At 44.8% G+C, this 13,178-nt stretch overlaps 1 gene segment (V, D, J or C); it reads left to right on the plus strand.

The window, feature by feature from the left end:
- The first annotated feature begins 562 nt into the window (after positions 1-562).
- Positions 563-13,178, plus strand: LOC101119040 (T cell receptor beta variable 7-8-like). The segment is given in 3 exon segments: positions 563-631; positions 774-1,190; positions 12,843-13,178. Coding segments are annotated over 3 exon segments (495 nt in total).

Raw genomic sequence — 13,178 nt, forward strand, 5'->3', positions numbered from 1 at the left:
ATCCAACCATCTCACCCTCTGTCGCCCCCTTCTCCTCTTGCCCTCAATTTTCCCCAGTATCAGCACTTATTCGGTGGGGTGCACTAATAAATCCTGCTTTGACAAAAGAGACTCTCAGGGGTTGGACACAGGTCAGTTTTCCTGCCTAATAAAGTTGGAGGAAACTTATCTTCTGGAAGGGATTGTGATTCTTGTTCCTTTTATGAAGGCGTGGTCTGCATAAGTGTATGCTCAGGTGTCTCCAGCGTTTACGACCCCAGGGACTGTAGCCTGGCAAGCTCCACTGTGCATGAGATTCTCCAGGCAAGAACACTGGAGTGGGTAGCCATTTCCTCTTCCAGGGGATCTTCCCAACCCATGGATCAAACCTGCATTTCCTGTATTGATAGGCAGACTTTTTACTACTGAACCACATGGGTAGCCCGCAGGCATCTTAGATATACTTAATTGATTACTATCTGTGAGGCTCAGTGATGTCACCATGGGAACTGCCTTGTGGAAACAGGTGATGCTGGTCCTCCTCTGCTCATGCTCACAAGGACCCTGAGCTGGTGAACCTCCCATTGCTGCTCTGACCCTGTCATGGGCTCCAGGCTCCTCTGCTGGGTGACCCTCTGTGTCCTGGGGGTGGGTGAGTTCTCAGCAAGCAGGTCCAGTGTGCGTGTGTGTGTGTGTGTGTGTGTGTGTGTGTGTGTCTATGTCTGTGTCTGTGTATGTGTGGGGATGATTACAAATAGGCTCTACCTGATTGTCCCCCACTTCTGTCCCCGCAGGTCACACAAGAGCTGGAGTAGTGTCCCAGTCACCTGGGTACAGGGTCGCAGGGAGGGGCCAGAATGTGACTCTAAGGTGTGATCCAATTCCTGGTCACCAAGTCCTTTACTGGTACCGACAGATGCTGGGGCAGGGTCCGGAGTACCTGACTTATTTTCAGGGCAAGGAGGAACCAGACAAATCAGGAATGCCTAAAAACCGGTTTTCTGCTGAGAGGCCTGAGAGCACGTACTCCTATCTCAAGATCCAGCCAGTGGAGCCCAAGGACTCAGCCGTGTATCTCTGTGCCAGCAGCCCAACCACAGTGCGGCGCAGTCACCTCCTTCCTGTTCACAAACCCCTACATGCTCACTTCTCTTCATGGTTCCCAGAAATGCCAGAAAAAGGAGCTACCTGTTCTTCCTTCGGCAGCAGGGGTAAGTGGATTTGGGGCTTCAGCTGTTCTGATAGTTGGAGGTCAGAAAATTACCTTTGAAAGACTAGAGCATCTGTAGGGTAGTCATAATTTTCGCTTATGGGTTTCTGAGATCCCTTTATATAGGAACTATAAAATTCTATAATTGGGCTAGAATATCAGACTTTAGTCTCAGATAGACTGAAATACACTCTTGTAAAACTATGTAGTTTTAGCACATTTATAATAAACTCTTCATACTGAGTGTCACCAGCTCAGACCACACCGTGCCCAGAGGTAGGCCAGCCAATGCGGAACACTTGTAAGGTCATCTGTAGCTTACTAGTCTTAACAATAAATAAATTAGAATCCTAAGTGACTGATATAAATTATCCACAAGGAATTGTCATCCATAATAATGTATGCTAATGTATGTCCCATATATTGCTTTTTGCTTCTTGACAATCCTGAAGTCATTTTGTGTTTAATTTCCTTCTTCTCTAGTCTATTTCTTTTTAAATAGAAACTCAGCTTGGTTTTCATAAAAGATAACCCTACTTGAGAAGATATCAAAGGAGAATGGTTAAAAAAGATTGGAATAAGAGTCATGTCAAACATTCAGGGTTCTTGGAGGTTTCCAATTTATACTCCCACCAGAAGTATATGAGCCTTTCAGCTGGCTTATATAGACGTATGCACACACATTCTGTGGGCTACTTTTTCACTCTCTTAATGATGTCTTTTGATGAAGAGAACTTCTTGATCCAAAATTATTCCACCCCCCCCCCAATTGTGGTTTGCATTTTGTATTTTACTGTCTAGGAATTTTTTTCCTATTTCAAAATGATCATGTTTTCATATATTTCCACCTAAATTCTTTATATTTTAAACTTTAACATTACAATCTAATCCAACTGGAGTTAATTCTTTGTATATGAAATGAGGAAAAGGTCATGTCATGATATTCCATATGGATGTTAAATTGACCCAATATTATTTGTTGAAGCGTAGGTCGCACAGAGTCGGACATGACTGAAGCGACTTAGCAGCAGCAGCAACACTTTTCTTACCACTCTGTAATACCACTTTTGTCATATGTCGGTCCTTGAATATGTGTTGGTCTGTTCTGTCAGTTCCTGCACAAGTAACACACTGCCTTATTTACTGTAGCTTTATAATAAATCAGCTTCCCTGGTGGCTCAGATGGTAAAGCATCTGCTTGCAATGCAGGAGACCTGGGTTTGATCCATGAGTTGGGAAGATTCCCTGGAGAAGGAAATGGCAACCCACTCCAGTACTCTTGCCTGGAAAATTCCATGGATGGAGGAGCCTGGTACCCTACAGTCCATGGGGTCCCAAAGAATTGGACATGACTGAGCGACTTCACTTTATAATTTATCATATCAAATACTATAAAAGGAAAACCATACAATCACGTCTACAGATATTCAAAAAAAGTTTGATAAAATCTAACATCCATTCCTGATTTTAAGAAAAAAACTCTTAGCAAATTAGGAATACCTGGAAACTTCATTATTTCCGTTATTAATGAAGAGCATTATGCTCTTCATGAAAGAGAGCATTATGGGTAGTGTTAGTCACCCACTTCTATCAAACTCTTTGTGACCTCATGGACTGTAGTCTGCCAGGCTTCTCTGTCCATGGGATTCTCTAGGCAAGAATACTGGAGTGGGTTGCCATGCCCTTTTTCAGGCAATCTTCCCAACCCATAGATCAAACCCAGGCCTCCTGCATTGCAGGCAGATTCTTTACCATTTGAACGACCAGGGAAGCCCATTTATGGGAAACCTATGGTTAATAAATCCTTTCTGCAGATAGACTATGATAAGGTAAAGATGCATATTATAATCTCTAGACCAAACACTAAAAGTAGCACAATGAGGGAAAAAACAATTCTTTTTTTTTAACAAATGGTGCTGGAAAAAAATGTATATCTTGTGGGAAAATAATGACTTTCAATTCTTATCTCAATCCATAAACCAAGACTGGTACACGCTAAGGTCCACAGGCCAAATAGGGCCTCTGTCTGTTTTTATACAGCCCAGGAGCTAACAATGGTTTTTGCATTTTTAAATAGTTAAAAAGTATAAAGAATACTGTTTTGTGGCAGATGATGATTATATGAGATTCATATTTCAGTATCCATAAGTAAAGTTTTCTTGGAATAAAGCTAAGCTCAATCTTCCGTGTATTGCTTCTGGCTGATTTTGCATAGCAATGGCAGAGTTGAGTAGTTGTAGCAGAAACTTCATGGGGTCCACAGAACCAGACATATTTACTATCTGATTATTTATGGAAAATGTTTGCTGATCCTTGCCGAAAGCAAAACTTAATATGAGATGGAACAATATTCCCAAATGATCTTAAAGTGTCTGAACTATAAAGTTTCTGAAAGACAAAAAGAGGATAAAAAAATGTTCTAATTTTTTGAAGCATTAAATTTTTCTTTATCAAAGTTTTAAAATTTGTATTCATCAAAAGATACTAAGGAAATTAGGTAATATATGGATAGAGGAGCCTGGTGGGCTAAAATAGTCCATCGGGTTGCAAAGAGTCAGACATGACTGAGTGACTAAGCATAGCACAGATAGATGAGAAAGAGTACGTATTCATAATATAAAGAATTCCTACAAATCAATACTTAAAGTGACAAATTTAATTGAAAATTGTAAATCAATTTTTAAAAGATTTGAATAGGGTGTTCAGATAAGAGAAGATATATAAGTAGGCAGTTTCCTCTTCAAGGAATTGATGGGCTTGTTTCCCTGGCTGCTTGGAAGATGTTTTGGTTGGTAGATTTCCACTGGCAGCCTCTCTTGGAATGATTTTGGGTTAAAGAGAAAGCTTTATTCAAAGTCCCACATCTTTCTGTGTTTGTGTACACAGTCGCTCAGTCGTGTCCAACTCTTTGCAACCCTGTGGACTGTAACCCACGAGGTGCCTCCGTCCACGGGCTTCTCCAGACAAGGATACTGGAGTGGGTTGCCATGCCCTCCTCCAGGGGATCTTCCTAACCCAGGTGCTGAACTCAGGTCTCCTGCACTGAAAGTGGATTCTTTACCATCTGAGCCACCAGGGAATCCCATGAATACTGGCGTGGGTAGCCTATTCCTTCTCCAGGGGATCTTCCCAACCTAGGAATCAAACCAGGGTCTCCTGCATTGCACGTGGATTCTTTACCAGCTGAGCTACCAGGGAAGCCTGGCATCTAATGACTGGCTAGTATCCCCTTTCCTGGAATTAATGAGGTTTAGAATTTTTATTCTCTTTTGGAAAAGTGTTTGCTTCATGCCTCCCTCACTACCATGTGCAATGGGTGAGCCTGCGACAGATAAACAGCAAATCAGCAAGACCTGTGCCTTGAGTATCCTGGCAGATTCTGATTCAGATCCTAGTTTAGATAGTACCAAGACTGCTTGGGCTTCCTGGGTGGCGCTAGTGGTAAGAATCCACCTGCCAATGCAGGAGACACAAGAGATATGGGTTCGATCCCTGTATCTGGAAGATGCCCTGGAGGAGGTCATGGCAACCCACTCCAGTATTCTTGCCTGGAGAATTTCATGGACAGCGGAGCCTAGTAGGCTAGAGTCCATGGGGTTGCAAAAGACACTACTGAGTGCACGAGCGTGCATACACACACACACACACACACACACACACACACACAAAGGTCTGCTTGAGCTTCTTCAATAACACTACTGCACAACGGGCCCCTTGAGGGCACTGTGGATCCACTGCGTGAGCCTCTGTTAGCAGCACCTGGGAGGGGCATGGAGAGAGCAGGAGAGGGAGGGGAGGGGGTGTCAAGTGAGACTCAGTCCTGGCTTGGTCCCTGAGTCAGGGAGGTCATTTGGTGAATCAGTTACTGCTGGCATTTAGAGAGCTGATTGTAATCTTCTCGCATTAACAGATATGCCGGTGTGTTTGTCACAGCAGGGAGCGATGAACTTCCCTTGGTGGGTAGTAAAGGCCTCTCTTCCTTGGAGGCTACATTTAGGACAGAGTGTCCTGGGGCTTCAGTGGGGCAGCCTGGATAATGCAAGCCAAATGTGAAAAAAAGGAGCACCTGCTCCAAGGGCAGTAGAGAGGCAGTGGGGGTGGCCCCTGGCCCAGCCCTGCACGGCGAGCTCTTCCCGCTCCCTGGGGGCTCCCCGGGGGCTCAAGGGTAAAGAATCCGCCTGCCAGTGCAGGAGTCACTGTCGATCCCTGGGTGGAGAAGCTCCCCTGGAGGAGGAAATGGCAACCCACTCCAGTATTCTTGCTTGGAGAATTCCATGGACAGAGGAGCCTGGCGAGCTATCATCCACAGGGTCACAGAGAGTTGGACACGACTGCGCAACTTAGCACAGGACAAAAGAGAACATTCCCAACCAGCTGAGCCTGATTAGTGGGAGGTTGGGGCATGGGGGTGGTGCAGAGTGCCTGCGGGAGCCCATAAGGACAGGGACATCTGAAGAGTAGTGTCACAGGTAAGCCCTCCAAAGGGAAAAGGAGGAAATCACACATCTGCTGTCTCACCCCCAGAGACCAGAGCCCCGAGTAGGGAGAAGCCCAGTCTCCTTCTGCCGGAGTTGACCAGGGTGCTCGGCTTCTTGGCTGTGTGCCCTGCTGTCTCCTAGGAGCAGAGGAGCTCTGAGTTTCCCTGGACCCCAAGGCTTTAACTGTTGCTGGAGTGTCTGCAGCTTCTGCCTCCTTCCTCCGGGGTTCAGTGGATGCTGGAGTCACCCAGTCCCAAGACACCTAGTCAGAGGCAATGGGGGAAGGCTGTTCTGGAATGCTGTCCCATCTCTGGACACAACAGTGTGTGCTGGTACCAGCAGGCCTTGTGGCAGGACCCCAGGCCCCTTAGTATTATGAAAAGGCACAGAGAGACAAAGGAAACATCACTGATTGCTTCTCAGCTCAACGATTCAGTGACCATAGCTCTGAGCTGGATATGAGCTCCTTTGCAGTTGGGAGACTTGGCCTTGTACCTCTGTGCTCGCAGCTTAGCATAGCCCTGCACAGTCCCTGGCTTTCTGTACTCAAACCTTCCTGTCCCAGCAGAAGATATAGTGGGGAGAAGAAGGGGGCTCTTAACCAAGTCTGAGGGATATTTCCATTTCTTTTCTAATATTCTCTCTGTCCTGCTAAGCTCAAGCCAAAGCACTCCTGAACATTCAGACTCCGGATTCACTGAATATTCTCACCCATTCCTAGCAAATGACAGGTGCTCCTCCTCTGTGCTAGACTGGAGGAATCCACTATGTGTTTTAATGCAAGATAGTGGTGCTGGAGAAGACTCGAGAGTCCCTTGAACTGCAAGGAGATCAAACTAGTCAATCCAAAAGGAAATCAACCATGAATAGTCACAGGAAGGACTGATGCTAAAGCTGAACTCCAATATATTGGCCACCTGATATGAAGAGCCAACTCACTGGAAAAGATCCTGCTGTTAGGAAACATTGAGGGCAGGAGCGGAAGGGGGCGGCAGAGGATGAGGTGGTTCGATAGCATCACCAACTCAGTGGACATGGATTTGAGCAAACTCTGGGAGATAGTGGAGGATAGAGGATCTGGCATGCTGCAGTCCATGAGGTCACAGTGAGTCAGACATGATTTAGCAACTGAACAACAATAAACATGGGTATGTCCACTCTCTCGATGAGAAAGGTCTCTGTAAACCATGGAATAAACAGCAAGCTGGAGATCATGGACTTTCCAAATATTTCCTATTTCAAAGTATCAGAGACAGGATCCAACCTACATCATCATGCTTCCAAAATCAATGTTCTGCTAAAATTCCATGAGGTTTCCTGGGCTCTGGTCAACAAGTTGTAGTAGAACACTGTCTCTTCCATCTGAAGACTGGCTGAGCTGTAGCATTTGGCCACACATCATGGTGTGGTTACTACAAGCTTACTACCCGTGAACTTCTAGGACATTTGACTTCAAGCCAGATAATGTTTGTCCAGACATAATTCCTTATAGAATGAGGCATGATAGCCCCCAATACAGGAACTAATGACTAGAGAGAGGGGAATTTCCAGTCTATCAGAGGATTCAGTAAAGGAAACAGAAACCCCCCAGGAATTTTCAGCAGAATGGAAGTGAATACAGGGAATGCATGGATGGGTCTGGAGAAGAAAGGGTCTCCAAAGGTTGTGGCTTGTTCTCAGGTGGACTACTTTTGATCAGAAAATCTGAAATTGCTACTTTTGCCCAGATCAGCCACTATAGAAGATAGCCAAGAGTCACAACTACTAAATGCATGGTGTTGCCACTTATAGATCACAGGCACAAATTTATTAATGAATTCAGACTGCTTTTAGCCTGGTGAAGTTATAGAAAATTCTTTTATTTATCCTTCATTTTCCCTGTGCCATATACATTATTTCAATTAGCTTTCTTAAGAGCCACGTAGATAGAGCAATATATCCACATTAATATGAAAAAAACTGACTCCTGAAGAGTTTAGTTAATTTGCTAAAGCAGGCACAGCTAACAAATAACAACTGGGACTCAAACCCATCCATGGTTTTGATCCACTTCTGTGTTTTGGTAGTGGGAGACATCACCAGCATCGAACCACTGACCCAAGTCTCGTTCAGAAACACTAAATCTGACGCAAGTTATCTTCACAACATCTTTCACATGGGAGGCTAAAAGGACAAGAGTTCTGACTTCAGAGACCTTGGTCTGTTCTGCTGTTGACTATTCTGACCTGCCTTGAGCTGGTGACTTGGAGAAGGTTTGGCTGAGTTTTCCCATTTGTAAACTGAAGCCAGTGATACATGACTTGCAGAGATTTTATGCAAGAAAATGAAACAGATTGCCTAATGCAAAGTACAGGCTTAAGAAACCCTAGTTCTGTTAACTCTCTGACAAATCTCTGGCCTAGCACAATTACTGACTGTGCCCAATTCTAGGATCAAAGACAAGGACGGATTACTCTTGTCTGAGTCACCTGTGTTCCAGACACAAAGTCATTTGCAATGCAAATACAGTTGCCTGATCATTTATTATGTGAAACTGGCTACAAAGACTTGCCTCTTGAGCAAAAATGAAAAGGGAACCCAGCACAGCCTTTCCTGTTTGATATTAAGTCTGATATGCAAGAAGGTGTGGTGCTTCCAGAAAATTCCAGTTTCCAAGCTGTTAGCAGTTATGCACAAGATCTGCTAGAAGAAGGGACAGTTCTTTCACCTGAAGAGCGGCCACCATGGAGCTTCTAGGGTTTTCCATCACATCCTCATCCCACTCTGATTTCAGCCTCAACTGCAGTGAAGGTTACATGCAAGTCTGCATCCATTTGCTCCAAGCTATGAGAGACTTTATTTTGAGGGGGGGGGGGGGGCTCCAAAATCACGGCAGATGGTGACTGCAGCCATGAAATTAAAAGACGTTTGCTCCTTAGAAGAAAAGTTATGACCAACCTAGACAGCATATTAAAAAGCAGAGACATTACTTTGCCAACAAAGGGTCCAGCTAGTCAAGGCTATGGTTTTTCCACAAGTCATGTATAGATCTGAGAGTTGGACTATAAAGAAAGCTGAGCATGAAAGAATTGATGCTTGTGAACTGTGGTGTTGGAGAAGACTCCTGAGAGTCCCTTGGACTGCAAGGAGATCCAACCAGTCTATCCTAAAGGAGATCAGTGCTGGGTGTTCATTGGAAGGACTGATGTTGAAGCTGAAACTCTGATAATTTGGCCACCCATTGCGAAGAGCAGACTCACTGGAAAAGACCCTGATGCTGGGAAAGGTTGAAGGCAGGAAGAGAAGGGGACGATAGAGGTTGAGATGGTTGGATGGCATCACAACTCAATGGACATGAGTTTGGGTAAACTCTGGGAGTTGGTGATGGACAGGGAAGCCCGGCATGCTGCCGTCCATGGGGTTGCAAAGAGTCGGACACGACTGACCGACTGAAGTGAACTGAACTGAGCAGTCTCCCTCCATGCATGCTGGGAGTCCCTCCCTCTGCTTTCTGCCCCAGGGTTTTCTGTGTTGTCCTAGGAGCCCCCGCAGCCTGTACCCAGAGCAGGCAGAGCTGTAGGGGCACTAATGCTCCTGATGGGACAGAAGCCAAGGGACACAACTCTAGTGTTTCCATCAGGGATAGTCTAAGGAGGCATTCCCTGTGCCTCTTGGGAGGTCCTAATGGAATCCATCTTCTGTTGCCCAGCACTACCTCAGTATGGTGCCTTATCCTGGTTTTCTCCTTCCATTTTTCATTCTGCCTGCTCTCTGACAGGGATGGAATGACGTCATCAAGGGAGGCTTCTCCTTGGAAGAGACTGCCATTTTCCTTTTCTTCATACTGCCGTTCAGTCATTCAAAGTCTTATGGTAGCCTATATGAATGAATCTTTCCTCGTTCATTTTGGTTGATTTTGAATTCCCAACAGACTTACATAGTCTCTGCTCCCTTAAAGCTCTGAACCTATTTGCAACTAGAATTACATTGACAAAAGTAGAGTTGGCTTGAACTCAGATAGTCTTTTTTTTTTTCAGTCATTCTACAAACACTTGTTGAATGCAGAGTAGATCCAGGTTTTGCAAGACCTAAATCTTATATAAAGAATGGAAATCTTTTAAAAGTCTTTGATTCTGTGCAAATGAGAAGGCCTGAAGCTATTTTATTCGTCACTGACTTCATGGTCGATCTACTATTTACTACTCGCCTTGTGTAGGTTCTGTTCCATACTGTTCTGGGTGCCTGGAAACACCAGTACAAAAAAAAACAAAACAAAAAAAAAGCCCAAACCCCCAAAGAGACAAAGCTTCTAGATGAGGTGTATGTTTTCAGCAATACCAAAGTTGAAACTCAGTTAATGTAAAAATAAAATGGAAAGTTTCTGGCAAATACTCATCTCCCTAAAAAAGTCAGAATGTTGTTGAAAATACTAATATTAGAGGTAGTTAACACCTTATTGTGAGAACAATCCTCAGCTTTTAAGAATCCCATGCATTCTACCTCAAAGAATGTGAGTCTCAGCTGAAACCCTCCCTTTTTGGCACTAAATAGCCATAGGCAGTAGGCTGCTTTGCTGTGAGGCTCTTGGTCCCTGGGACCAAGTGGGTCCTGGGAAGAGATGGGAAAATTCTTTCTCAAGTTTGCCAGGCCCCAGTCACAAGCTTTTCCATGCCGTTCTATATCACCCTCCTCCTTGTCTGATTTTGGATTCCATATCCTTCCTGACTGTGGTGTGATCATAGGGATTCCCCATCCAGATACCACCAAGATAGGTGATCACAGAAATAGGGAAGCCATCCAAGCACACATCCACGACCTATATATGACTTAAAGTAAGCACTGATATTGTCTAACTGTAAGTTTTGCACTATAGCCAATTTACGATTCAATCAATACGCTCTCATTTGGTGGATATAACGCCTGCCACATGGAGACAGAACATTTCCCTGTGGCCCTGGAGGCATCACGTATGTGTACATCTGGGTGAGTATTTTATCCACATTGCTAACAAGCCTCATTCCTTTTTCACAAAAAACACAGTCACGGAAGTGAGTGATCTAGCTCTCCATGGCCTCCTCTGGAACTAAGGGAGGACTCTTACCCCTCAAGGATACAGAGACCTGAGCACGGATGGTGGGGCTCCCATCATAAATAGTTCTTGAAATTCCCATGACTTTGACCTTGAGACTGAAAACATTCTGGAAATGAAGTAGCTCTTTTTCAATGGAAAGATCTCTGTTGGCTGATAGTCGAGTATCGAGAGTTTAGGCCAAAAAAAAAAAAAGAAAAAGAACTAGTACAATTTTGAGCACAGAAGTCACAAAAGTGCCAGGACTGCCAAGAGAATATTTCTTAGTCCATAGAAGTATGAAAAATTTTTAACAGTGTCCAAATAAGGAATATTATCATTATGCAGAGAGGAAAAAAACTCCTTACTGAAAGGTGGAGGGAAAGCTCATAGATCTAAGATTTCTTTTTAAAGCAGACTTACTAATTCTTCCTGTTCTGAGCTGTTCAGCTTTATATAGATTATTGACTTGCTCCTGTGGGAAGGTCTGTGACTGCTGAGCTTTGCAGCTCATGCATGTGTCAAGGACAGTGACATCATCGAGTTACTGAGAGCCCAAGTTCTTTTTTTTTTTTTTGGTGGTGTCACATATCTCTTGGGACCTTAGTTCCCCAACCAGGGATTGAAATTGGCTCCTGGCAGTGAAAGCGCCAAGTCCTAACTACTGGACCTCCAAGGAATTCCCGAGAGCTCAAGCTCTATTTCCCTAAAACAGAGCTGGATGACATGAGTCTCTGTCCTGGGCCAGAAATGGTCATCAGGCACTCCTCCTGTGTGACTTTTCATCTCCTGTGGGCTAGTAAGTACAGGTGGGGTCTCTCCCTGAAATTCTCAAGACCTCACTACAAGCCTCCTTTTTGGGATAATGACATCAGCTCTGTCTCTCACAGGACCTGTGGAGGCCAGGATAGACAAGATACAAGATACGAGGTCACAGTGACAGGAGAGGTAATGACTCTGGAATGTCACCAGACTGATAACCATGGCTGTATGTACTGGTACCAACCAGACCCGGGACACGGGCTGAGGCTGATCCATTACACCTATGATGTTGGCAACACTGAGAAAGTTGAAATTTCCAATGGGTACAGCATCTCGAGTTCAAATACAGAGGATTTCTACCTGACCCCGGAGTCTTATCCCCTCCCACACATCCGTGTACTCCTGTGCCAGCACTAACTCCACAGCGCTGCATGGCCACTTCCTCTCCGCACAGAAAGGGTGGTTAGAAAGACTGAGGGTTTACTGCACGTGTGAGGTCTGGCCCAAACCCCTGGAAGTCCCTGTCTCCATCAAAGTCACGGAGCTCTTGCCAGCCTGGGGGCTTGACTGCAGTGGGCAGTGTGACCCTCAGTGCTGAAGTCTGCCCCATGCCAGTCTCAGACTGCAGGTCACCCCAACACCTTCGCTGGCTGGTCCTCTCTGCTGAAGCCCCTCTGCTTGCAGAAAGGAAAATGCATCTTTAGTTGAGATGCATGAAGAGCCTCTTGATAATCTCAGAGTCCCACCTTCTTCTCCCGGCTATAGGCTTTGCAACTTCTTCATCTACCGCTTACCCTTCACCTTACAAGTCAGAAACCTTCACTCACATGGTCTCTGCTCCCGACTGCCTTTCTTTAGGGCAGTAGTCCTACAGATTCCTCTAATGTTTGCCTTCCTTCTATCCCTCGCCATCATTCTGCATGAGTTTCCCCTGACTCTTCCTGCTCCAGCCGTAAACATCCACATTTAGTTATTTCCTCCTCTGGGTCATGTTCCTTGTCGCTGTAGAATCTTTTCTATAGACTATTTCTTCTGCACTAAACATATATCCCTCCTTCTTATTTCTAGATCTCTGCTTCATTCTTTACATGAAAATCTATTTCAGGTATTTGTGCCTGCTTAGTCACTCGGTCGTGTCCGACTCTTTGCAACCCTTTGGACTGTAGCCCACCAGACTCCTCTGTTCATGGGATTTTTCAGACAAGAATACTAGAGTGGGTTGCCATTTCCTCCCCCAGTATACCTAATTGTAATTGTGAAGAGCAAATTTAAATTTTACTAGGAGAAATGAAGGAAAAATATTTGGGGGCGTTCATCTGAGAAAGGTTTTTTTTTTGTTTTTTTTTGTTTGTTTGTTTGTTTTTAGAGAAACACAAAAGAACACAAACTACCTGAACTTTCTAGATGGTCCAGTGGTTAAGAACCAGCCTGCCAATGCAGAGGACGTGGATTTGACCCCTGGGTTGGGAAGATTCCACACGTCATGGGGCAATTAAGCTCATGCACCACAGCTGCTGAGTCTATACGCTAGAGCCTGTGGACCACAAGAGAAGCCCCTGGGCTGAGAATCCCATGCGCCGCAATGAGAGAGGAGCCCCTCTATCTGGAACCAGAGGGAACCCACGTGCACCAATGAAGAACCAGCACAGCCAAAAATAAATAAATAAAAATAAAAGCAAAAAAAAAAGCACACAAACTGCAA

This window comes from Ovis aries, chromosome 4 (assembly GCF_016772045.2).
Source record: "Ovis aries strain OAR_USU_Benz2616 breed Rambouillet chromosome 4, ARS-UI_Ramb_v3.0, whole genome shotgun sequence".
Classification (NCBI taxonomy): domain Eukaryota; kingdom Metazoa; phylum Chordata; class Mammalia; order Artiodactyla; family Bovidae; genus Ovis; species Ovis aries.